The sequence below is a fragment of the Zosterops lateralis genome, assembly GCF_965231275.1.
Source record: "Zosterops lateralis genome assembly, chromosome: 1".
Classification (NCBI taxonomy): domain Eukaryota; kingdom Metazoa; phylum Chordata; class Aves; order Passeriformes; family Zosteropidae; genus Zosterops; species Zosterops lateralis.
In genome coordinates this window covers 130,036,392-130,062,052 of record NC_139762.1, presented here as the reverse complement: position 1 = coordinate 130,062,052, position 25,661 = coordinate 130,036,392, and the positions used below count along the sequence as shown (strand labels likewise).

General features: G+C 40.2%; 3 protein-coding genes across 4 annotated transcripts in view; 1 reads left to right on the top strand and 2 right to left on the bottom strand.

Annotated features, from left to right (window-relative positions):
- Window positions 1-3,737: 3,737 nt before the first annotated feature.
- UQCRB (ubiquinol-cytochrome c reductase binding protein) lies at window positions 3,738-8,379 on the bottom strand. Its single transcript, XM_083872335.1, has 4 exons — window positions 8,322-8,379; window positions 7,012-7,083; window positions 5,167-5,333; window positions 3,738-3,976 (listed from the first exon to the last, which is right to left on the bottom strand). Exons 1-4 carry the CDS (start codon window positions 8,338-8,340, stop codon window positions 3,899-3,901), a joined length of 336 nt encoding a protein of 111 aa, XP_083728461.1. The 5' UTR covers window positions 8,341-8,379; the 3' UTR covers window positions 3,738-3,898.
- Window positions 8,380-9,305: 926 nt separating this feature from the next.
- MTERF3 (mitochondrial transcription termination factor 3) lies at window positions 9,306-24,776 on the bottom strand. Its single transcript, XM_083873448.1, has 7 exons — window positions 24,069-24,776; window positions 21,759-21,911; window positions 20,573-20,762; window positions 17,456-17,603; window positions 16,181-16,252; window positions 13,262-13,423; window positions 9,306-10,871 (listed from the first exon to the last, which is right to left on the bottom strand). The coding sequence occupies exons 1-7, from the start codon at window positions 24,373-24,375 to the stop codon at window positions 10,677-10,679; spliced, it is 1,227 nt and encodes a 408-aa protein (XP_083729574.1). The 5' UTR covers window positions 24,376-24,776; the 3' UTR covers window positions 9,306-10,676.
- A 394-nt stretch (window positions 24,777-25,170) lies between these two features.
- Window positions 25,171-25,661, top strand: part of PTDSS1 (phosphatidylserine synthase 1) — a 29,983-nt gene continuing 29,492 nt past the window's right edge. For both annotated transcript variants that reach the window (XM_083881159.1, XM_083881158.1), the window contains exon 1: window positions 25,171-25,395. In XM_083881159.1, the coding sequence (XP_083737285.1) occupies window positions 25,217-25,395 (179 nt within the window). In that variant the 5' untranslated portion in view covers window positions 25,171-25,216. The remainder of the gene's footprint in view (window positions 25,396-25,661) is intronic.

Here is a 25,661-nt window from a genome sequence, read left to right as displayed (position 1 = left end):
TTGAGGAAAGAGTTTTGGGATCAGGCTCCATTCAACAGTATTTAGATGCTAACACAAACTGTTTACAATAAAGTTCGTGGCCCACAATTTTTCAAGATGTTAGCCCTTTGGGCCATAGACCAGCTAAGAGAGGCTATGGGAAGTAAAGTCACCCTGGTGTCACTCTGGAGGGGTTGCCTCTGCCTGTTCTGCTGCCCAGGAGCAGCCATGGCCCAGGCCACAGTTTCACCGACTGCCAACATCATGGAGATACCCTGAGAGTCATCTTTCACCTTTGCTATCTAGAGAGAAAATGCCTCAAGTCAGAATATGTTTACCATACTAATGTTAAAATGCTTCCATTAAAATGACAAGCACAACGTTTCATCAAAATTCTTACGGGATTTGTATCTGCTGTAGCTCTCCTTCAGATGGAGGTTGGATGTAAAACAAGCATATGTTTCTTGTTACAGTGCTGAAAAAAATCCATTATTTTGGGGTTGACCAATTCAAAATTTAAAGAAATCAGTCTGACATTGCAAACATCATCTTCAGCAATCAAAATGTATTATTATATTTCGTTATGTATTTAATAAAGAGAACTTCAAGTGAAGCACATTTGCTCAAAAGTGATAAAGAATAATTTAAGCTAAAACTATCATCAAACTGCAGGACTAGCAATGTCAGCTCAGACTCTTAATTTTACACATACAATTCAGATGCAGTGAACTAAATTACAAAAATACCTCAGTAAGTTATGGAATCCCTATAAAATTTATATCCAAAAAACTACATTAACCAAGATGAAGGATTCAAAATCAGGAGTAAGGAGATGCAAGATTTGCTGTTGCATTGTACATGATGATATGACCTTAAATTGCAGCTTCACATTTTACCCAGCAGGCACTCTTCTCATTCAGAAATTCTTTTCAATCCTCTTCAGTGCATGACTCATCCTTGCTTTCTGAAAGCACCAGGTACAGGCCACAGATACATCACCTTCTATGTAAGTAGTTTTGCACTTACCACCAGAGGAATAAGGATTGTGAGAATCCCTGTGAAATTTGCTCCTGCTACAACCACCTGTAGTAACCATTGTGTGTATGGATAAATACCGACACTTGCACCTCACATTTTCAGAACTGATGAACTGAACCTAGGCATAGATGTGATGACTCTGCACTTCTGCAGATGTAGCTCCAAGCACAGAGATATTAAGCACTTAGTTCACAGAAGCCCTGTAATAATTTTGCTAAGTGTCTTGCTTAGTATTATAGAAGAACTTTGTGACAGCAGAATAAAGAAATTCCAGTTCTCCAAAGCAGAATGCTCTTTCCTTCATCATCAGACTTTTTATTTCACTTCTAGCTATTTGACTCCCTTTACTGTTACCAAGCTTTTTCTCAAAATGAGACAACTTTGCAGCTAATGGCTGCACAGGCTGGGGTGATTGAGAGGGCAGGATCACACAGAGAGAAGGACAGCTGGGATGGAATCATCACAGTGAAATTGCAGGTCTGAAACCCCATTTTTGCAAATGCATTCCTTCCCATCCCAGGTATTTTTAAGCATAACTGCAAGCATTCAAAACTGAGAATCATGCTGATCCTTCAACTTATCACCAGCAGGATTCAAATCTTACGTATAAGAAAACCCCAATTTCCTCTGTCTAAGATTAATGCTTGTCAGCTCAGTATGCACAGAGGGTGAAATATGAAATGCCTCCCAAGCTACTCATTCATTAGCCAGTAGCAGAAGCATACAACTCTCACATCACATATCCTAAAGAAGAGTTTGGTCTCTAACACAAAGCTCCCATAGCTCCTGGTTCCCAGCAACAGATGCCACTCTTACACCAGCTTCCTTCCTCCATATTCCTCAGCATTTTCAGATACTCCTAAATGTTTCAAATATACACCCATCTCTACCAAAAAATCGCAAATAACATTTTCCTTATTAATAGCCTTCCAAGATACAACTAGGCAGTAATTTTTTCAAAATACTTCAACAGAAGACTACTGCACATTATGGAAATTTAAACTTAAAAATTATCAATCCAAGTCAGAAGTATTTGAAAACTCATCTAAATGAACCCTCCGTGAACAGGCAAGCTTTTAACATGGCTTCCTTTTTCTTCTTTCCCTTGAGCTGCCCAAAAGATCACTTGGAAAGACTCTTTTATTAACTTCTACTACTCACCTCTGACTCTTTTAAGATGTTACATTTGCGAGTAAAAGGGTCAGTGATTTAAGATGCTTTAGGCCAAATGGGGCATGGCTGCTTTGCACTTTGCTCAAAGGTCAGCCTATTTTTAAGAGCCTTATGCCAATAAAGCCCTTTTGTCCAAACCAAGTAATTTTTGAGAGACTTTTTTCTTAATTCAAACCTGTGGTCAAATAAGCAGACAGTCTTCCCAGAGAATTTTAACTTTTGTAGAAATCTGACCAGCTATGCTTTGAAAGTACTACTTTCACTATGTAATTAAGTCTTCTAATATAATTTTAAGAGATAATGAAGTAGTTTAATTACATTAGAAAACTACACTCTAAGAATTCCATAAATTGTGAAACTTCATGCCCAGTTTGTCTCTTGGAAGAAAATCATAAAGTTCCCAAAAATACATCAAATTATGTATGATTTAATAATTAGATTGTACTATAGAGGAAAAAAAAACCCCTCATATTCTTAATATAATTTCCACACAGACTTCAAAAGAATATTGGCAATGCAGGTATTTTTGCAGAATTTTGTTTTGCCACATCAGACTGTCAAGTTTTGAGGGATCACTGTATCCATCCTATAGATGTAAGGAACTTAAGCAAGCAGGTGAAGGTTAGTAACAGAGTGATGAGCAAAGCTAAAAGCTTCTAATCCAGTATTTTATTTATTTGGCGATACCAATTCAAAACATCAGATGTGGCTTTCTCATTATTCTTTTGGTAAACCGAGTGTTGCATTTGGCAGACATGCACAACAAAAGGAAAGAAGCAAACCTTGAGGCCATCATGCAACGTTCTGTACTTCATCCAAAAGATCATACAACAGGCTCTGAATGTCATGCCTAATACCAATATCTGTCTCAAATTCACACTTCCATTAAATTATGGAAGACTAAACTCCAGGTCTTCAGCCAGTAAGGACCAGTATTTTCTGGATACCAATCAATGAAAACTAGAGCATGCTTTAGGTGATAAAAAAAAAAAACAACATGAGAAGTTAACTATGTTAAGTGCTATCTTGTTTAAAGCACATCAGAATATCACTTTTACTCTTTAAAAGAATAAAAAGTCTCAAAAAGCTGAAGTGAGACAGTCATTAGGGTTTGCATGAAAATAGTTTTTAAGGCCTAACAATGTATATGGTCTATAAAGTTAGTGAAACCTTTCCTATTTTATGATTAAGGAATAATCTATATTTTCCATTTTTACAGTATGTATCTGCTTGGGTACACAGAATATCACATTCTGCTGTCTCACAATACGATTGTAACATTAAATACTGGTTCAGTACTGTTGTCTATTGTCTACAGTGACAAGTGACCAAATCTCCTTTTTAACTCAGAGAGCAAATAGCACCAACAGCCTTGAACACTTCTTACCTAATTCTACTTCTGCAGAAAACAGCTGTGTGATGAAAAGAGTAAGAATCCAAAGCTGGGATGAAGACTGCATACCACTAAGCTAATGTGTAATGGGAATGTGCTCACGGGAAAGATCCGAGCATTAGCTTGTTAACGTTTAGAAAGAACTCTTCCAAGATTTTTATATTTTGACATGTTTATTTTAGTTGGATGATCAGACTCAATGAACAAGCTGAAACAGTATTCCTCAGCCTCACAACTGCCTCCCTATGGATTTCTACAACCAAATGTTTAAAAATATCAGAAATATCTGGATATTTGCATGAAGTAGTTCAATAGTTACTTCCTGTTCCATGCTTCCCTTTCTTGTCTTTCACGGATTACTTCTTTTAGGTATGGTTCAAGATAAGGGTGATCCTGAAAAAGAAGAGAATACATTTAAACTTACAGCAAGGTCCAGAAACATCTCAAGTCATTCTTACAGACTGTTTCTCATTCCCCCCCCAGGTTTAACTAAACACCAATCTAACAAGAAAAAACATAACCCCCCAAAAATTCCAGGCTTACCTACCCTGAAAAGGTAAACTTTGTATCTGCCAAGTTCTCTACTGCAGCAACCACTAATTCCTAATGCCTCATCAACATGAACAAAGTGATGCTTACAGCTATGCCTTTAGAAACAGTGTTTTTTTGGCAGATACCCAAATGTACAAGATCCACTTTAGTTAGTTCAAAGTCCAACTATAGTAATGTACAATACCCATTTCAATTAGTGTAAAGTCCAACAATAATACTCCAGATAATCTCTTTCGGAGCTCAACTTCTAACCAGCACTGTAAACTTCTATTTGGTAGAACACTCTGACCATCTTTAACACTTACAAACCAAACTGCTGCTTGAGGAAATACACGACCAATTATTCAATGCAGCAGTTATTGGAATATGACCTATGAGACCACAAGAAACAGCTTCTGCTTCTTCAGAGATGCATTAATATCTTTATACTCTCCTATAGTCAAAAGTTAAACAGTAAAATTCCTCTCTGCTGGGTAATCTGGAGAAAGCTGAGGCAAACAGCAATGCAAAGTCTGTAAATCAATTCACTACCAAAAATAAAATTTAGTTGTATCTGATAAGGAAAGTGCAGTTTGTTTTTTAAATTACAAGGTGACACTTATGTTAATGATTTCCCCTCAAATTACTTATTATTCCTTGGCACTTCTATGAATAAATCTGTGGCTCAAGAATTTCTGCAAGATTAAGAAATTAATCAGAAAAGCAGGAGACCTTCTTTAAGAATCCCAAAGCTATTTACATTTGTATTGTATTTCTTTATCTGACAGCTTAGAAGAAATATTTTTTCTGAACACAATGTGCTGTGATTCTGAGCTGCAGCTTAAGCTTCTGTCATTTTGAGAAAAATTTAGTAATTCGTACTGAAAAACAGATTTTTAAACTGCAATTGAAAGTGTTTTCCAGAGTTACTCCATGAGATAGTGACTCATTTACTGACTACAAAGAGCACGTAAACATGTGTCATCTCAGAGAATGAAAATCCCAACAGTGCCATTTAAGACCTGCACCCTGGAAACACTCCATACACGTACCTCTTCATACTTCATCCACTGGTCTTTCGGAAGGATCTGATGCTTCAAGCTCAAGTCCAGCGCTCGCTTTATGCGAAATACTCTTGCACTGTACAGATGTTCTGGAAGTCTCTTCAATGCCTCTTTTACATCATCATCTTCATGCAATGTATCATCTCGCATTAACCCTGGACCAGGAAGAATTTACAGCACCACTGAATAAATGTCCCTCAGTAAGATTTAGGACTGATGCATGTGCCATGGGCAAAACATTTCCAGGACAAAATTATAAAGAAAAATCAAACCAATCCAGGAGAGCCCCTAATTGCTCACAGAGAATATGCAATCCTAAACACTGACTTTCACAGATTCTATTTACTTTTATCACTAGTTTTCTTAAAGAGGAATAAGAAAAAATGGGTATTTAATTTGATGTGTTTCATGAGAATATACATAATAAACACTTCTCTGGATTTAAGGGGTGAACTTATGTGCATCTGATTTTATATCTCTGTTTAAGATGACTGTCCAGGTAAAGGGTTTTTGACAGCTCTGAATCCATTAGAGTCAGTCAGCCACAGATGAGACTCCTTCAGCACAGAAGAATTTTTCTCCAAAGTGACCTGTTCATAATGACCATGTCTCTGCTGACTGTGTGAAGCTCTGGGAACCTGAACCTCTATGTTGGTGCACGAGTTCCAAACCAGAAGTTAACTCAGGGAGAAACAGCCAGTCTTCTCAAAACTAAGAACACTCCCACACCTTCTGTGGAACAAAGGAGTCTTGAAACTCAACCAACCTTTCTGTAAGGTTTGGTATTAACAAAATAGGACAAAATATTACTTCTGCAGCATTCCAAGATGATCACTACAGCATACCTACTGACTTGTGGTTAAAGGCTTTCATCTCATGGGACTGATTTGGCAGTAGTGTCTCAATAAAACAAAAATTTCTTTTGAGTCATGGATTCTTAAATTCAGTTTTGTAATTTATTTCAAAGGCACAGTGAGCACTGCTGCTGGTTCAATCACTATATTAAAGTTGGTGCTTCTATAATTTTTGACTCCTATTTCCAGAGAAGCAGCAGAAGTAAGAATTTCAGACAGACATTATCAAAGAGGACTGAAGCACTGCATCTTTGGAGGAAGGATCTAAGCTTAGGTGTTACAGTTTTCTTGTGATTTTTTTCTAAATTCCCCAGGGCAGAACTTCCTTTAAGAGATTTGCTTGTATTGTGGTGAGCAATAAACTGCAGCACCTGAATATTCAGATTCTTGTCATCTAATAACTGTTCTGCCATCTAAATGGTTGAAACAAACCTGGTAACAACTCTGAAACAACCTGAAGACAATACCATTAAAGGACCCTCTTGTCCTTAAGGAAACCCTGTCTTGACACCTATTCCACCACTATGCAGGACAGAGTTAGGCCAGCTGAAGTTACAGTGACGTAAAGGGCAGGATAACTACAATCTCTTTTGCACTTTGGATACTTTGCATAAGCACTGCAGACAGGCTGACTGCTATCAGTGGGAACCTCCCCAGCCTCAAGGGCAGTCCTTGGGTCAGAAGACATTGGCCAGTGGAAGTGACTCGATGGGGAAATGTAAATAGTTGAGTTTTCAGGACTGCTTTCCCAAGTTTTTTCAACTGTCCCAGCTCAGCCTTAGCTGTTTTAAGTTAATTCACTGGAACATCAGCAAACACAGAAATAACAGAAATAATTGAAGCTATTGTCAACTTTTTTCACCACAGAAGTAGTAGCTAATTTTAATGAAAAAGACTTTTGCCAACCTGCACGTACATATGCCAGCTATGAACCATGACTAGTCTGAGAGCTGTTACATTTGCAGTTTTTAAAACTTACCCAGTTTGTTGAAGCCAGCTGCATTGTAATACCACTTGCGGATCCTGTCTAACAGGCGACCACCTCCTGCAACTGAACGTGACCATCATCAGTTGCACAGCAAGGCAAAATTCAACATTTAAACATCACTGTGGCACTACACAAATATTTACATGCTTAATGTAACATTGCATCAAGTCTGAATCTGACCACAAATGACTTGGCCTCTACTCCTCAGTACCCCATAACTGGCACTGAACAGGTAGAAGATTTGCTCATTACATACAAGAGTTTAACCCATTTCACGGAATTTGAATATTGAGCTGCTTTAAGACTTTAATGTGACCAAGTCCTCATCAAAGATGGCAACAAAACTCTTAGACTCTGTAGCACTCACATGAGCCAAACCCACAGTTTCTACATAAAGCAAAACCATCAGGCTTTTCCAATGATTTATCCAAGTTCCTCGGCTTTCGCTGTGTGACTTCAAGCCCAGAATATTATACTGTTAACCTTCTGCTCTCCTCTCCAGACACTAGAATGCTATTCCTTTTTCAAGAAACTGCCAAAGTCAACCACGAAATCCACACTAAATCCTCCAAAAAACAAAACAAAAAAAACCACAAAACAAACACAAACAAACAAACAAACAAACAAAAAAAACCAAACCCACAAAACCCCCCAAACAACCCCACAACCAAGCAAAAAAATCAATCAGACAAAAAAACAAACCTCCACACCATATATAGCACGATCACTTTCCTTTAAATGTGGTTGGGGATAGCAGAGGCGCTTTTACACATAATCAAATGCCTCAAAAAGGGGTCTAGAAGGCCACGAACGGCACAGCACGGACAAGGCAGTGTGGGCGAGCTGTTTTATGTAACTTCTAAGCCATCTGCCTTACAACGCCAGCCTCGAAACACCCCAAATGCGATCATCAGAGCACCACCTCAGCAGGTTATTTAGTTACTCCTCCATCCTTCAGGGCCAGACAAGGAATAACCTCAGACCAACTGCACGCAGGACAGCAATGCCCAGGCCCCCCACGAGCAGCCCAAGCACTCCCTACGCCCAGAAGACTCAGGTATCGGAGCCAGGCTCCCCCCGCTGCCACGGGAGGGCCTCGCCCGGCGACTGTGGAACCGGCACTCGCTGTCCCCGTCAAGGGCACACGGCGCACACCGACTCCCCAGCTCCCCCTCTCCCCCGCACAGGGCCCGCCTCGCTGCCCAGCGCGGGCCGGGGGGAGTCTCGCTGCCCAGCGCGGGCGGGCAGGGGACATGGACGGGCCCGGCCCCACCGCGCCCCCTCAGCCCCCGCCGCCTCACCGGACGCCTTGGCCGCCATGTTGACCTCGGAGCGGCGCGCGGCCTCCTGGGAAAAGCGCGGCGCATGCGCGCTGGCGGGAGGGCGGGTAGAGGTGACAGCCGAAAATAATAAAATAAATAAAGAGGAGCTTTGTAAAGAACCATAAGAAAAGCGCCAATCGGACACGCCGAGAAGCAGAAAGCGTGTGGCAGCCGCCAGGTGAGCGGCTCTGCATGCTGAGGCACAGATCGCTGCACCTGCCCAGCCCTTCCCTCAGGAAGGGACCACCGCCTTTTGAAAGAAGCCAGAAACTATTTCAGTCAGAAAAAATTGTGGGGTTTTTTTTGTTTGTTTGTTTTTTTTTTTTTTTTTTTTTTTTTTTTTTTTTTAATCGTAAAGCCACAAAGTTTTTGTCATGAGCCTCAAAAAATTCTTGGCTCCTCTCCCCCCTCCCATTTTAGCACTCCCAATGTTTTGCTCCCATTCCTTGTGGTGGTGGGAAGCTACAGCGGCAGAACATTGTCTATTTAACATTTCAAACTGGTTCAGCTATGGCAGCAATCATTTCTATGTTTAAAAATATTAAAGGAATTTAAAGCTCGAAGTTTGAGACATTGAAAATATACACACTCGGTAATATAATGTCTGTTCCAATGGTTTGTCACATGGTAATACATAGTAATAATCATAAGGCTGGTGCAGCAAACCTGCAAAAGTTAACTCAAATATTATGAGCCCACATACCTTCTATTAACATTTCTACTATAAACATTTTTTACAAGATTCTTTGAAGATTAGAGTTTGGTATTAGCATTTAATATAGTCAAAAATCCAAGTAAGCATATTGGATATAGATACTTTTATTTAACAAGAGGAAATGGGAGGAAAGTGCTTATTCATCACATTTCGGCCACCATGAAATTTGTTATGCATCTCCACCAAGGGCAGTCTATTTAATAGAATATTTCAAGCAATCGTTCCAGGCCCATGGAACAGGAAACATGAGAAAAAAAAAAAAAGGCTAAAGAGTTCATCTCATATATATACTGCAGACAATTAATGTGGCTTTTCAATGTGTTTCAAGCATTTCTTTTTCAGATTCTTAATTTGGATTAATCAGAATTTATCCAAAGTCATAATCCAGAGATCACTACTATTCTCATTCTTTAAATCTCTTTAACCTTATTTTATTTCCCACCTATTAAAAGAATTTAACCTTTTGAATTTTATTTTGCCGTGTGCATAAAATTTGCTATTTTTAGCTTCAACAATGAGGTTTTAAAACATTGAGGCTTTATTTAATAAGCTTAAATCCAAATTAAAACATCTGGATTTCAGATTTCCTGAAGGAAACTGACTGTTTTTAATGAAGGAATGGAAACTTCTAAACAATATCAGTTTGTGTGTGGATTTAGGCAGCTTTTTCATTTTTCCCAAATACACTGTGAAGCATTTGATAATTCCATATTAATGTGTTTTGCTTAGTGATAAGACTAAGTGTTTTCAATACTCCCAATGATGCCCAATGTCAGTATTTACTTCAGCTTTTACAACTGACCAACTCTATCACCTTTATATATATTACAGCCTCTTTTCATGCAGTTACTTGTACATTTAAGCCACACAAATCTCATTGGTGGGGGGGCGGGGAGCAGAACTGAACACAGGGAAGAGAAAAGTAACTAAAATAAAGTTATTCTAGATTTCAGGGACAAAACCAGCTTTATTTTCTTTTTATAATTTGCTTAAATTCAGTTTGCCTTTTTTTTTTTTTTTTTGACATTTCTAACCAGCTTTTAGGATACTAATTTCAGCAGTCAGCTTCAGAAGGAAACACCTTTGTAACCTATGGAAAGAATGTCTTTCTGTATGAGGAACTTCACATATTAATGGTGTGACTCTTTCTACATACAAGGAAAATAATAACATTATTAGTTCAAGCAGTTAAACACAGCACTACTTTGCTGCCACATTATCTTTTCTATTCTAACTTTTGGGGAAGAGGGTGAAAGGAGAAGGCAGGGAATAAGTCACTAGCCAGTTTTGCAATGTCCCAAAAACCTGTCATTATCAAAAGAAAAAAGAAAAATTTGAATTTACCTTTCTGTTAATGTGCTGCATCATCCACTCTGAATTAAGTTAGCGATTAATTACGAGGCTTGCATTAGTAGCAATTGACATATTGGCTCAATCCTTCTGAAATACATTTTTAAGTCACTATAAGTATTACTGTGAGCCTTTAAATCCTACATGCTTCATAAACAATGACTTCTTAAACCAGTAATTAAAAAGTTAAAAGACCTTAGAGGGAACTAGTTTTATAAAGTATGTTTATTTTGTAACTTAATTCTATATTTTTTTACACGTGTTACTAATTAAAGTGTTTTTAAGAAATTTTCAAAGTCCTTCATAGACGCTTTGGCAATCTCTGTACAAAACACCTCATCGGGCAAGGACACCAGCTGATCCAGAGAGATGTAGCTGGGTTGTGCTGGGTCATACTGGGCTCTTCCCAAGAATGCAAGAAACATATGCCTCTCTCTGATTCGTAATAGCTTTGAGTTGAAAACCTAAGAAAGAAAAAAGGGAAGAATTTTTTAGATTGTCCACATTTCAGACTGTGAGGCATTGAAAATAAGAGCCTTTTTTAAACAAACTGAGGATCAAGGAAGCAAACAAATAATACACTTTTTCCTTTAATTCATGTCAAACACCAGGTAGGTTACATTTATATATAAATTATCTAAACCCTAAATAAATACATCAATACAATATGCTGACATACACACACAACAGAAAACAGGGAGTGATACAAAAAACCTAATGTGCTTGAAAGTTGTTTCTATATAACAACGATATTACTTTCATGTAATCACAGCCAATAAAATGGAGATATTCAGTAACAGGGAGCACTTTCCCCGTAGCATCAGACAGATTCAAATGACCACTGCTACAAGGAAGAAATGAAGACGTGACCACATGGCATAATGCAAACAACAAACTGGCACAGTGGCAAGGGCAAAGGTGAGTGGATGAGATTCCTGTCATCATAACATGGCCAAAAGGCAGTGTGGTGGTTCAAAATAATCATTTGTCTTCTGCTGCACAGCAATGCTTACCTTTGAAGATACCTGCCACAAAAAAAAATAATCTAGACAGTCAAAGATGAGAACAATGGTAGGGGAAACAGAAATCAGCAGAACATTTAAAACAAGAGGGAAGTGGGGAAGATGAGATGCACAGTTAAGTCATAAAAGCAAAGCTCTACATTCATTTCTGAGTAGTACAACTGAATAGAGAGAGATGCTATAGAGGAGATAATGACGAAAATGTGAATGCTACAGGAAGCAGAGATTCTACTAAAAAAGAGACTACATTGATGGAAGAAGAATTCCATGAGGATGCAACCTAATTTGAACAAGGAGGGAAAAACAAAACTACTGATCCTCCTCTGCCTTCCTGGAATTTTAAAAGAGAGTCAGAATACAGGGAAAAAAAACCAAAAAACCACTTAACCACCATTTATGGAGATAGCTGACGGAAAGAATGGTTACAAGAGCAGCTGTAACATCATAAAGAATTTGACAAAAAAAAATCCTGTATATTTCCTATTTTCAACATTTCTGTCATTCAGGATAGCACTGAGTACAGATGGAGATAAATATGCATTTGTGAATGCACAAGTTAAAGCTCCAACCATATATAGACTGATGTGCACTACCTGTATCCTGGAAAGCATGGTTTTAGAGGGTGAAAGGGAAGAACAGGAAAAAGGGAGAGACTGTGCAAAGAACAAGTAACAGAGGAAACTCTCCGCTTACCCGTCCAAACAAAGGGAAGACAAATAATGAGGTGAACCACCACAAAGCCAAAAATAAGACAACTGAGAAGGAAGTGAGCAAAACTTGTGGTAATTTACAGATTAAGGAGGGCAAAATGACACAGAGGAAACTCTCCGCTTACCCGTCCAAACAAAGGGAAGACAAATAATGAGGTGAACCACCACAAAGCCAAAAATAAGACAACTGAGAAGGAAGTGAGCAAAACTTGTGGTAATTTACAGATTAAGGAGGGCAAAATGACACACATTAGACCAAGCATCCTTGTTAAGTAAAGATATATTAAATAGCAAGATGATTAAAATCCTGAGGAGTAGTTTTGTTCCTCCACACAAATTTGGTTTTCTAGCCACTTAGATTCTCTACTAGACTTGCTTTAGAAAGTAAATTACTGCCATTCAGAAGCTGTAATTTGTGCTTTCATTTTTACCTTGTAAGAAGATAATGCCACTGTACATCAGCATTGAATAAAGTAACTAACACTTTCAGCTTTTAATTTGTGAGGAAACAGCAGTAATGAGGAGGTAGAAAAAACTCCCAAAATAGTAATCAGGAAAGTAATCTATTTTCAATCCTGCAGTATTTTAGCAATTGCTGCAGCAATAAGACCAATGAGAATCTGACTGCCTAATGGACAGAACTTCTCTTACCTTTACACTGTATTTTCAGATCCTAAAATTTCTAAAGCCTATTTTTAAAGTAGACAAACCTGAAAGAAATGTTTGTGTTTATATATATAATGTTATTTAATGAACAGATCTTTTGCATAATCTGTCTTCTCTTGTGTCTCTTAGGTAAGATTTCAGGACAAGCAAATCCCTGAGCAGACAGTAATATCTCTTGCATGAATACAGAAGAGATAAGCATGACTTCTTCTGTTGAAAACCTTAAAATTCTCAAGACTGGGTAAGGATCTCACATGTGCTAAGGGAAAAAAAGCAGCAGTTCCACACTGAAATCCTCAATAGTTTCTGAATTGCTAATGAAAGTTACCCAAATTAGAGTAAAAGTCACAGGCTAGTTGAAGAATGTTCTGCATAGAGCAAGGCTCCACCTTCAGCACATTAGTGAAGTGGCTTTGACAAGAGCACCTACAATTTATACCCAGATTAACAACTCACCTGAGGAAAGCGAGTAAGCATGTGGTGGGGAATGCCCATTATGTTGTGTAAGTAGTCAAATGTCTGTTTGAGTCTCTTTTTACTTGCAGTTAAAATCTTGGGAGTTTTAAACACTATCTCTTGAATTTCATTACATTGAAAACCAAGTTCAACTTGACAAACCTGAAAAAAAGCACAATTTTATCTTCACAAGTCAGCTACAGCAAACTTAGCTTATTTTAATGTGCCACTGAAATAAACCAATGCAAAATTCTTTTATCATTTTTTCCCCACAGCAACAAGAATGCAAGCCACAAAAATATCTGCCACTTCAGTTCTTCTCAAGTCAGACAATGCAAATCATTTATCATTCTGGATTAAAGAGCAACTTGTTTATAGAATATACCCCCAAAAAGATGACTTCTGTGAATGTTATGTATTTTTCAGCTTGTCTGAGATATAAACAAAAAAGCCATGTCCCTATATGTATGGCAGTTACAAGCATAAAAATTCTTCCCTAAGAGTCCTTTATCATTTTCAGTACCAAGCTGTCAAGAGTTTTTCTTCCTGTGGAACTGTAAAACACAGCAATCAAATAACTAGTGCCTCCTCTTGCTAAGGTGTTACCTCTTTTGCTAATGTATCTAAGTTACATTTTTACAACAGAGAGTATAATTGCTGTAGTCTTCAATTTAAGACTGCTGAACCTAAAAGAGATGTGTAGAGTACGTGGTGTATTCAATTTATTCTACAGTTCAATAATGTCTAAAGTAAGATGTCTCTTTCAGAGACTAACTTGACTTCAATTATGATTTCCCAAAAGGAAAACAAAACACATTTTTTCAATAAAATCATAAGCACTCCTCCCAAAGTGCAGAATGGCAAGCAATTCATTGAGTTGTTGAGAAAGAATTCAGCATACAAAAGTGTCTGTTAACTCAGTCATTTCTTCTGTCCTCCAGTGACACTTACAAGCAGCTTGTTTTCAGTCATGAAGTCAAGGGTGTGCTTGCCAGTTAACATAATCAGGCTTTCATATCAAACTAAGGTACTTCAATAGGCAAGAAGATGGTGTTTTTGTTCGCCCAGTTTGATGTGCCAAGACTGCAGTTCATTTCCAGAACTGCTTGTCAAATATAAAAAGAAGGACTTAGAATCTGGGTTTTGAATTTACCTTAGGATTTCCAAATCCTTACAGGGAACTGTTTCTAATGACAACTATAATCAGGTCTTTCAACTCTTTGTTTTAACTTTTCTGCTTTATAAATATTTGTGCAACACATAAAATACCAATCAACTAAGACAGCATTCAAGTATGAAAATAAGTGGAATACAACACAGGAAAATAAGTGGAAGATAACACAGGAGTGGTATCTTCCACGGACTTGAGTTGGCAGGATCAAGATACACAACCAGAATTAGGACCCTGTGTTAAATCACTGCAGATATAAAGCTGAGCCCACTTTAGAGGTAACTGTGACAAGAATCTTGAGCTTTTATGTTCTACTCTGTGACATGGAACAGCTCCCTCGACATGACTGCTGAGCTCAAGTGTAAGTTGCTTTGACTGCACTTAATCTGACAGCAAACATATTTAATATTCAGTTACTCTCTAGGCCACACATGCTAATATCCTTACTGTGTAAGTCTCAGCAATACTCAACAAAGTATGTATTATTCCCACAACAGGCAGTGGTGATGCAAGCTTTCAGATTTTACCCTGTCAATGCATCTCTAATTGTGCTTGATGAAACCCTCAGAGGATGGACTAAGCCATCCTTCAGCACATTTAGTCCAGGACTGGTATCTTATGACAACCAAGATCAGCTACTGTATTTCTTTCTAAATAACAGTCCATTCAGAATGAAGGATACAACCTGATCCCTTCTGAACTGTTGTGTTCCTCCCACCACCAGTTTAGGACACAGAGGTCTGAACAGAGATTCTGAATCCAACCTCCTGAAAAGCTTGAGCTGTTAAGAATTAGTAGATTCCAACTGTGAGGACCTAAAAGAGCTCCCTTTCTTTCCCTCTCTCACATATTTTAAACATAAAGGTGCTATGCTGTATTTCTTGGTAGATAAACAATTTATTCACATAGAACTGAAGATCTTAAAAAAATATATTCATTATAATAATGGCTCCCTAGCCTCTGGAAACAATGTGTGTTAAAAAGAAAGCACTATTAATTAGAACAGTCTGCTACTTTCCAGTCTCCTCCCTTACCACACACACATTTCAGATTGCAAGATTGCTAGGGTTTAATAGCTTCAGAGCAGTGAGTCTGCCTGAAAATTATACATTTTGATTCATAGTTACTTGTTATAGGATAATGGAATTTCACAAATTGTTACACTACCTCATGCTGTTTGGCCTCGATGGCTTTACAGCACAGTAATTAAAGCAATACATGGTTACATTTTCAAAAGGGAAAGTAATCCCCATGAGTTTGAAGTTATTTACCCAACAGCTGTTAATAAGGACCATCTGCCATCAGACAATAGGTGTCAAATACACATTTTGGCAGGCTAGTTTACCTGCCAGGAGAAAAATAATCGACTGCACATTTCTTGCTCCTAAATACTTATGGACAATCCAAGTTAGCAAAAAAACATAATAATTAAGGGGGGGGGAGGTGGGAAAGATGGAGTATTTTTCTACTCATTAAAAAATGGATAACCATTTATGTCATCGTATAGCAACTTTTGGCAGGAAGGCACTCCATCAGAGTAGAAGACAGAATAAGATACCTCACCATGTACTGGGTAAGCTTGCACGCTATAGAAGAAAATACATTGTTTAACAGTTATTTTATACCACCACTAAAATTATTTCATTAAATTCTTTCTGTACATAATCCCCTACAGGAAATTTATCTTCTGACAACTCTTATATTGTATGGATATACAATACACTTTTAATATCTATTCAAAAGCTCACCTGAAGATTTTCTTTTACAGGTTCTAATTTCCCAGTCAGTAGCCTTGGGAGACGAATTACTAGATCCTTTGTCTACAATCAGAAAAAACAAATTAAAGAGTTTTACTGAAGGCTTCTTTGTAAATGTATCTGTGAAAGAAAGATCCTATCTAAACTTTGATTTTTGTATTTCATTTTATCTCTACACCAAAGATGAATTTGCACAAAGCAGCAGTATGTTAAGATGCAAAACATTACTCAAATATGTTCTTTTGGAAAACAAAAAAATAATACAATTGTAAAGCAGACAGGAAGAGGGAGTAAAAGCACACATCAAAAGGAGAAAGTATGCTCAAGTGCCCGATTCCTCTCAACCTTCAAGTTGTTTCTTCCTACCTTTTTTAAAAAAAAGTAAACAACACACTACCCAATGGAGGCTATAAAAGGATTTTTCAGTGGCAGTGGAGCTAACTTCAGAGTCTGGTTAGACCACAGTGTAACAGCAACACCACTACAAGACATGACTCTACATTCCCTAAAGTGTCTGATTACTTGTAATCCACCCTGAGTACAAGGTAGTGACTAAACCCTTTTCCAAGGAGATCTCTCACCTCAAACATGGAAAGACCAGCAACAGGGCACTGTAGCAGCTATGACTGCTCAGCTAATAGAAGAACCCCAGATTCCCCTTGGAATTTGGCCTTCATTGCAAACCCCACCTACTGCAGGACATAACTAACACTGCCCACTTACTCCAGGCAAGTCGAGCTACTTACTATCTGCCCTGAAAAACCCAAAACACAGTGCTGAATACTCACTAAGCACATAATGTTGTATGCACTCATGAGCAAAGCCAGAGGTCATTCTTGGTGAGCTGCGCATATGATTTGGCATTTATCTTGATATGATATTCAGAGATTAGACTATTTTTTAAATGATGATGTAAGTATGTTACAGTTTCTTAAAGAGATGAAGAGCACCAAATAATTTTCTGGAAGTTCAAAGAGCTGCTGTTTCAGTAATTAATTCAGTCCTCTGACCCTTAAATAATAAAACTGGACATACACATGCTTATTTGATAATAATGTGCAGCAAGTCATCTTCAGAAACTGTTTCAGGTCCTCTGAATATTAGGTGTCCATATCACTTCCATAGACAGTTAAAACCATGTTACCTCCTGTAACTCTCTAGTGACACTACTGATGATAACACAATCTTTGTTATAACCTCTAAACACTTGTATTTCAAGACCTTATAACTGCCACTAACAAAATACCTGAAGACTTCAGTCCTTACCTTTTTTACACTGAGACCAAGTTCATTTTTGAAGAAACCCAATCTGTTATCCAGTCTTTCCACTGAAAACAACAGCAAATATGGAGCTCTTGAGACTATCTGAGCAATTTCTGACTGACTGAATTTTTTTGATTTTAGGTAAGCCACTCTAGAAAGAGAACAAAAACAAAATAAAATCCAGTGATGAAAATTTTATTGCCTCCATTTATTCAGTGATCACTTAAATTCCTCAGTGATATCTTATAAATGGACAGATGTTCTAGTGTTAACATGCAACCCTGCCAAAAATAATTAGGATGAAATCTGCAGTTATCGTAAAAGCAAAATACCCTCCCTTCCAATTAATTAAAAGTAAAATAAACCTCAGAGCAGAATGTCAATACTGAAGACAGATTTTAATTCCTTCCAGCTGTACTTAAGCAGATAACTATGTTAACCTACATTTAACTACCAGCCTGTCTCCTAGATTGCATACACATTAATAGGTCATCATAGTGTATGGACAAGAAGATATATACAGCCTTTTGCTATTTTAATGAATTCCATTTCTACTGCTGAAAGAATGAAGTACTATACCTCATGCATTCTTGTTTTGCCAATAGCATTGGAGTAGAAATATCATACAATGATGCTGTGTGTAGATATATTGCCCAAAAAGACATTTCTACATCAGCTGAAGTTACACTTGCTGCAAATAGGTTTCTACTTTCAATCACTGGTCTAACAAGTGAGTAACAAACATCTGGTTGTCAGAAAGCAAGAGGAGTAGACTAAAGTTTTGATATTTAACAGAGCTTGCTTGCTTTCATTCCAAGTCAAAACTTTTTCCAAACTCTGGTGATTTCAGTGAAAGTGAAATCTATTTCAAGTACCCCTTGCAGTAGATGATTACCATAGCTCCCAGAAAAAGAGGCATGAAGAGGGAAATACAGACATAAAGAGACACAATCCACATACTACCATGTACTAAACAACTAAACTATGATTTGGAGAGGCTTCCTCTGGTTATAGATGAGAGTAATTGTAATATGAGAAGTATTTGCAGTCAGATCAACTTAGACCATACAAGAATTTGTTTATCTGGTAGTAATTAAGAGACTAAATGAGTTGCAGAATATTCTGCAGAAGCAGATATTCAGCAAAAAAATGGGCTTTCTGTTAAACTATGTCTTGTGGAGAGAAAAAAAAAATACCTTCCAGTCAGTACAACTTCCCTCTTTCCACAAATCCTCAGAAATTAAGTTATCACAAGCCAAAAACTCCCAGATGGAAGATATAAGAACAAGCTCTAGAGGAGTAATTCCTAACTGAGCAGACACCCAACACAGAACGTAGCACCCTAGGCTTCAAACAATGACAATGGAACTGGCACAGCTTCCAAGCATCCCAGAAACTGCTAAATGAGCAGATTAAAAATCAAATATTTTGGCTGTCCTGACTCCACTTGTTTTCTTTTAACAAGTCATTAAGATGAATACCTGAAGCATTTCTTCCTGGAAAGGCAAGAAACTTAAAAGGGATGGCAAGATTGTAGTAATCTGACTCTAGAAACAAATATATTAAAGGAACACAACTCTCCAACCTGGCCAAAGTCTGAGACACATCTGTGAGTACTGGCACCAAGGTTAGCCCTCATTCTACTACAGGCTCAGCAGTTCTATGTAGCATGTTAGCAATTTTAAGTCATCATTAGCACCAGCATAAAACAAAGCATCTGGTGCAGCTGCAGTACAGACACTGATTTGCAACTGTCAAAATTGTTAGGAATTATGGAATGTTTTGATTTTTACAGTGTTTATCTGAAATCAAATGCCAAACCTATTGAAATTTGTGTTTTGTTTCCTGGCAACATAGAATCCATAGCAATAAAACATTCCAGAGTGATGTAATCAATACCACGTCCATCTGCACCAAACTGTTTATGCAAAGGTGATACTTAGCTTTCAAAACACAGCTATTTGAGAAACACTTCACAGCCTTTACAGCACACTTACTTTAAAGCCTGCAGGAAATCATTCACCAGTGTCGAACTAACAGAAGAATCATACTGCAGAAAATGAAGAAGAAATCAGATTGCTCTGTTCAGCCCCCACCTCACTAACCAGCTGGTGCCAGAGGACCGTCACTGAAAAGTAAATCTGACTTCATGGAAGCGTTAGCATATTTATCACACCCCCCCCCCCCCCCCAAGCTTCTCTTCAGAATATGCTTTGATATCTAGGCTCAAAACTGCTGCTGGTAAATGACACTGGCTATTTTTTTAGATATTGTTTCTGAAAGCTCACTTATTGAACATGAGATTAGAAGAACAAAGGGGGAAGAAGTTAGGTCTCTGTTATACAAGAGTCTACTCATGTGTCTGTTTCAAAATATCTGTACTTTCAAATTTCTGTTTCAGACAGAAATGCTACTACATGCAAGAGCCAAGATGACAGACTTTCTTCTCTGGAGTACTGGGAAGTTTTGAGTTCATTAAAAATGCACATACACACACAGGAGTTGTTCTGAAAAAAAACGCTATCGAATTAGGAGTAATATTATAAATAAAACTTCATTTTAAGGACTGAAGAACAGTTTAGGGCCATACAAGTGTGAATGAACACATACACACACACAAATTAGTTCACTGTAGTGTTGTGTTGAGTTTCAGCTGGACAATAGGAAAAAAACGTCACCAAAACCTCCTGCTGTTATAAGATGTCAACACAGAAGAGATCTGGTCTGCTTCCTTGATTGCAGAATTCATGAGGTTTCAAACCGTGACTGAAGAGATTAATATTGTTCTATGGATTTATGTAAAGCCTCAGGGATGTCATTTTGGAAAGAAAGGTGACACAAGTAAAGCAAGTGGCCTAAGATGGCAAGCTACCTCCTCTGTGGCAGAGAGACAGGGATGGACAGTAAAATTTGTTAATAGAGGTACATGAAGGTATTGACTTATGATACCATCACATGTTAGTGCCAACAAAAGGGGAGGCACAAGAACACAGAGTCAGGGATTGACTGAGAAAGGAGGCAGCAGGCAGCACAGGCTCCTTCAGACAAGGTTAAACCAATTGGGAAACCAGATCTTCAAGCCAAAGGGCTTAACACCCTGGTACTACTTGAAAGGCTTACCTGGTTTCTAAAGCTTCCAGATCTTCACCAAGGATGTATGGATTTTTGGTCAGGAATGGTCCCAATTGATTGTCTTTTATACCCACATCCTTAAGAAACAGAAGTATTTTTTTTACATCTTTTTCAAAGTCCAAGGTCAGTAAGAGCTGACCTGCCTTTTGACGTTTCTCCACTTGGGATAAGTCAACTCCTACAACAAATAAAATTAGATTTTTTTTTTTTTAATTAAACACAGACCCTGCTTTCTGTAAATGTTTCATAAAGGCATGTTGGAATTTCTAGAACTATTCAATTTTTTGCACCGATTTTGCATAATTTAATTACTCAACACAGCAAGGCTACAACACCTTGTATATTGTGAAAAGACTTCAGATAAAATAAGCAGTCATTTTAGAAGATTTGCTGAGTTTATTTTTTGAAGGAAGACATTTGCAGTGAATACTGCATGTCCCACATTTAGAGACCTGCTCTTGTTGCACAGAAGTATGTGTGCATGAAATTTCCAAATCTGTTATAAAAGGGAAGAGGACAATTTTGCAGTGAAGTGACTTTGTATACCGACTCACACACAGCAATTTCTTACTACATGGAGACAGATAATAATTTCTCCCAAATAATAATTTCTCCAACCTCCTTCTAGTCTTCCCTGCATGTTTGGGCAATAAGGTGGTCAGGAAGCTTGAACTAAGGTATCTCTGTAGTCCAAATGGTTTTTTGATGAGAAGGAAGGTTCTCGTCAATCCCTTCCCTCTTGCCTCTCCAATGTGCTGTGCCTCACTCCTAAGATTATGCATAGCAACCATTCTTTCTCCTTCCTTCCAAGGATGGAGAGCTGCAAGTTGTTTTGCAGCAAATGAAAGCATCCTTAACCAGCCCAAAAGAAGAAAGACCAATTTAGGCTACATAGCAATCCCCATCTCCTGAAGCCAGGGGAGATGCCTCCTTCTAACTCCCACAGCACTAAAGGACTACCACCAGCCAGCTTTTTTTCCCAGTAGTGTGGCACTGCTAATGACACACTCCTCTCTTTTTGTCCATTTACACTGGATAACATTCTGCAGCTTTTTACCATTGGTGACTGCTCCCATTTTCAAGTTTACATGGTAACCAGTAGGAGCAAAGCACAGATTACAGGATCTCCAAAGCTCCTGCCACAGGCAGATCACACAAAGAAAATCACACATACCGAGGTGGACGAGTTTCGCAAGGGTTTCTGAGTGATCAACATAATCTCGGAGTGTGGAAGACTGAAGAGGGATAAGTGGTTCTGCAATGATTTGTACAGCTTCTTCCTCAGAAATCACTTCCAAAGCAGATGAAGGTGGGATGTCATCCCAATCTAAGAAATAAATATAGAAGACTTAAATACATTTTGTCAAAGACAAAGTTGCTCCCACCCAATGCTACACAGATCTCTTAAAATCCCTTTCAAAATGCAAGAACACTGTGCCAACCTTTTATTTGAAAACATAAAAACATAGACTCTGCTCCCAGTTTTTGCCTCTGTTCCATCTGCTGGTCACTGTCCATCAACTTTTACTCATATGGCCAAATCTGAGAGTAGTACCCAACAAGCCTGCCTTCAGCCTGCTGCCTGGACCACTGCAGACAACAGATCACATCACCCTCTGGAAAAGGATTGTCTTTTATGTGTCTTCACAAATGCATTCTTGCCTGATCACAGCCAGATAAAAGGCTACTGCAAAGATTATTTTTCATAACCTGACAAGCCCACTATTTTGTGTCTCTTGAATGTGATGCCTGAAATGCAGCTGTTTTAACTTTCAATGTATTTCGTAGCCAACTCCAGCCAAGCTATTATGTCTTATTCATTACAGAAAGGCAGCTGACTGCCACTATCTCTAATAGCAAAAGGAATAATTTCCTACTCACTAAGGTTTCAAAGGGAACATTATTATGTTTTTCTCTTAAGGGTTCTGAGCCACAGAATTCAGTGTCTTTTAAAATAAATCTCTAAACAGATCTATTTTTCCAACGATAAGAGCTCACAGCAGCAAGATTAGGATTACTGTTTGCAGGCTACCTTCTAGCATCCAGATCAATCACCAGTTTGATTACTGATCAGCTGCCCTGATTATAAACTCTTCAGGAAGGGGATTTTCTGTGCTCTATACCTTTGTATAATGGCCTCCTAGAGAGCAGGGTAACACTGTTCCATGTCAAGAAACAAAAGCACACCAACTCTACTGTGACAGATTCCAAAGTAATTAGGATGTGCCTAATGCTCCAGAAAACTGCACAGACTAGCTTGATAGCTGTAGAAGGTCTTGTCTTTTTCTCACAGCCTCAGAAACAAAAGCACAGTAAAATGTTTTCAGCAACACTTACACATAGAACAGGAACTCTCTAGGAATCCATAGGAATATCAAGGGGTTTTTTTCAACTTGTTGAGGACCAAACCAATATACAATAAAGTCTTTTCCAGATACATGCATGTCATTTATTACCACTTTCAGGTGTTTATACTTCTTATTGGGAATCATACTTCAAGTCACCAAAACCCCCCAAAATTATCAATTATGTTTATTCCATTATATAGACTGTCAACTGGGCAAAATGCTACACACAAACACATTCTCCAGTCTGTCTGCTGGCAGATAAAAATCCAGCATGAGGATAAACTGCATCGCAGGTGCAGCCACATACCATCGTTTTGGTGCAGCATGTTTCAGAACCAGCTACACACAGAGATCTCCGTCGCAGCTCTGAGACACACCAAATAGTAAGTTCTATACAATCCAGGTTGGCTGGGCTCAAAGCAGAATCTGAATATACAATTCTGATAAGTAATTCACAGCAAGTTTCCTCAGCATACCCGATTTCAAAGGATGGAAATATAATAATCCTCGTTTGCATATAAAAGTAGGGAAAAAAAGTGAGTAAATTTCCTCAGGGCAAGAGCACCGAGGTGCCGTTTTACTTATTTCCTTTCCTCAGGAGATAGTTGGGCGAGCATTTCTCATCAGGGCAGTGCTTAAGGAGGCTTCACACCACTACCTCCTGTTGGTCATCCTTGATCCCTCAAAAGGCAGTGTAGTGTGAGCTGCTTCAGGCGTGGAATCTCCCAGCCTCGCTCAAAATAAAAACAAAAAACAAAAACCACCCAACGCCTCCCGCCTCCCAAAAAACCAACCAAACAAAAAAACCCTTTTCAGTTTGTACCGGCACATCTGTGAGGGTAAGGCAAACGCTCATCATATGCAGATAGGGTTATGAAAACTCCTTCAAACGGCAGCTCCAGACCTACATTTCTACCCAAAACATTATACCTTTATCTCACTTAAAAGGCATGCTACATTGACCAAAAATATCAGAATTAACTACGACGCTAATCCGAAGTGAAACTCAGGACCTCCAGGTATATATTTTTGGCAAACAGGGCAAAAAAGGAGAACTCAGCTGGGCTTAAACAGCAGCATACTGACAACACAATACAAAGATTTGGGAGATTTTGGTATCCCTCAAAGCCTCTTACCTTCGTCCAGTATTTTTGCATTCAGATCAGGTAATGTTTCTGCTTTTGCTCGTTCCTGTTGTACTGAAGGCAGGTTACTTTCTGGAGAAGATAAGGATCCGCCCTTGGCGCTGTCGGGCGAGGAGCAGCCCCCTGCAGACACCTGTGTGTAGGCCTGCAGTCTGCACAGAGCCCGCTCCTTTCCAGCGGCCACGGGGGGAAACCCACGGCAGGCCCGCCCGGGGCCGCCACCGCTCCTCAACCCAACAGCACAGGCCGTGTTCAGCAGGCAACACCAGCGGGAGGCCTGCCGAGCCCACATCGCCATCGCCCGCCTCAGCACAGCATCCTACGGGGAGGAAAAGGGCGCGGAGAGACACGGGCGCGGCCTGCCTCGCCTCAGAGCCGGGAGCACGAATCCCCTGGGCCTTACAGCGATCCCTCACTACAAAGCATCGCGGAGCTGCCTTAAGGCTTCAAACGGAGGAGCCGGCTGTGAAGGCCGCCCTGTACCAACAGCCGTTCCCTCGGGAGCAGGGGAAATGCCCAGCCAGGACCTAAACACGCCCAGGGACACGGGGTCCCCCGCGTACAGCCACCACAGGGCGGAGAGGCTGGGCTGGGCCGCGCTCGCCGCGCTCCCCTCGCAGGGTTCCCGTGACTGTGTACACACAGTCAGCGGCTGCCTGCGCCCTGCGGGAGAAGGGGCAGCACTGCCCGGCGGGAGCAGCGGGAGCAGCGGGAACCCCCCCGCCTCACCTGCCCCGCACGGCCCAGCCTGGACCCACGTGCGCGCCCCGCGGCCCGGCCCGGCCCGGCCCGGGCGAGACCACTCGGGAGGAAACAAGGGGGGAAGCAGACAGCAGCGCCCTTCTCTTTGCGTGTCCTAACGGGGCGGCGCGGCGCCGCCTCCCCCCCTCCCGCGCTCCGTTGCTCTCTCCCTCGCCCCGTGGGCGCGGCAGGGCCATCTCCGCCCCTCGGCGCGGCGGGCGCGGCGCGGCCGCGCGCGGCTCGGCTCGGCTGCGCTCGGCGGGACGCGGCACGGGCCGGCGGGGCTGATTCGAGCCGGGCTGGGCTTGTTCGGGCCGGGCCGGGCCGGGCTTGTTCGCGCCGCCCTGCCCCGCGCAACCCACAGCCGCGCTGAGGACGAGGCGAGAGAAGCCGGCGAGATGGTGTCGTGTGTGGGGAGCCGGACCCTCAGCAAGGACGACGTGAACTACCGCCTGCACTTCCGCATGATCAACGAGCAGCAGGTGGAGGACATCACGCTGGAGTTCTTCTACCGCCCACACACCATCACTCTGCTCAGCTTCACCATCCTCAGCCTCATGGCCTTCGCCTTCACCAGGTGCGCGGGGAGCCGCAGCCCCGCCCCGGGCAGGGCCTGGGGAGGGTCGGGTCGGTGCCCGGCCCGGGGCCAGCAGGGCCCGTGGGGTTCCTCCAGGGCCGGGCCGTGCCTGTGGTGCGCTCCCCGGCTCGGCAGGCCCGTGCTGGAGAGCGGGCACCCTCCCCTTCTCTGCAGAGCTGTTATCATACCTACCGCCTTTCCTGAGAACTCGTTAATCGCTCTGAGGATCTCTGCTAAAGTCTCTGCTATAACGCGTGTTTCAAGGA

Excerpts from the sequence above, each read along its gene's own strand:
- MTERF3 (XM_083873448.1), bottom strand. The coding sequence starts at position 24,375 with ATGGCGATGTGGGCTCGGCAGGCCTCCCGCTGGTGTTGCCTGCTGAAC. Across the intron at positions 13,424-16,180 it reads CTGTAAAAGAAAATCTTCAG|GTTTGTCAAGTTGAACTTGG; the intron begins GTGAGCTTTTGA and ends GCTTTTTTTCAG. Across the intron at positions 10,872-13,261 it reads TGCTTACTCGCTTTCCTCAG|GTTTTCAACTCAAAGCTATT; the intron begins GTGAGTTGTTAA and ends TTTCTTTCTTAG.
- UQCRB (XM_083872335.1), bottom strand. Across the intron at positions 5,334-7,011 it reads AGCTGGCTTCAACAAACTGG|GGTTAATGCGAGATGATACA; the intron begins GTAAGTTTTAAA and ends TTCCTGGTCCAG. Across the intron at positions 3,977-5,166 it reads AGTGGATGAAGTATGAAGAG|GATCACCCTTATCTTGAACC; the intron begins GTACGTGTATGG and ends CTTCTTTTTCAG.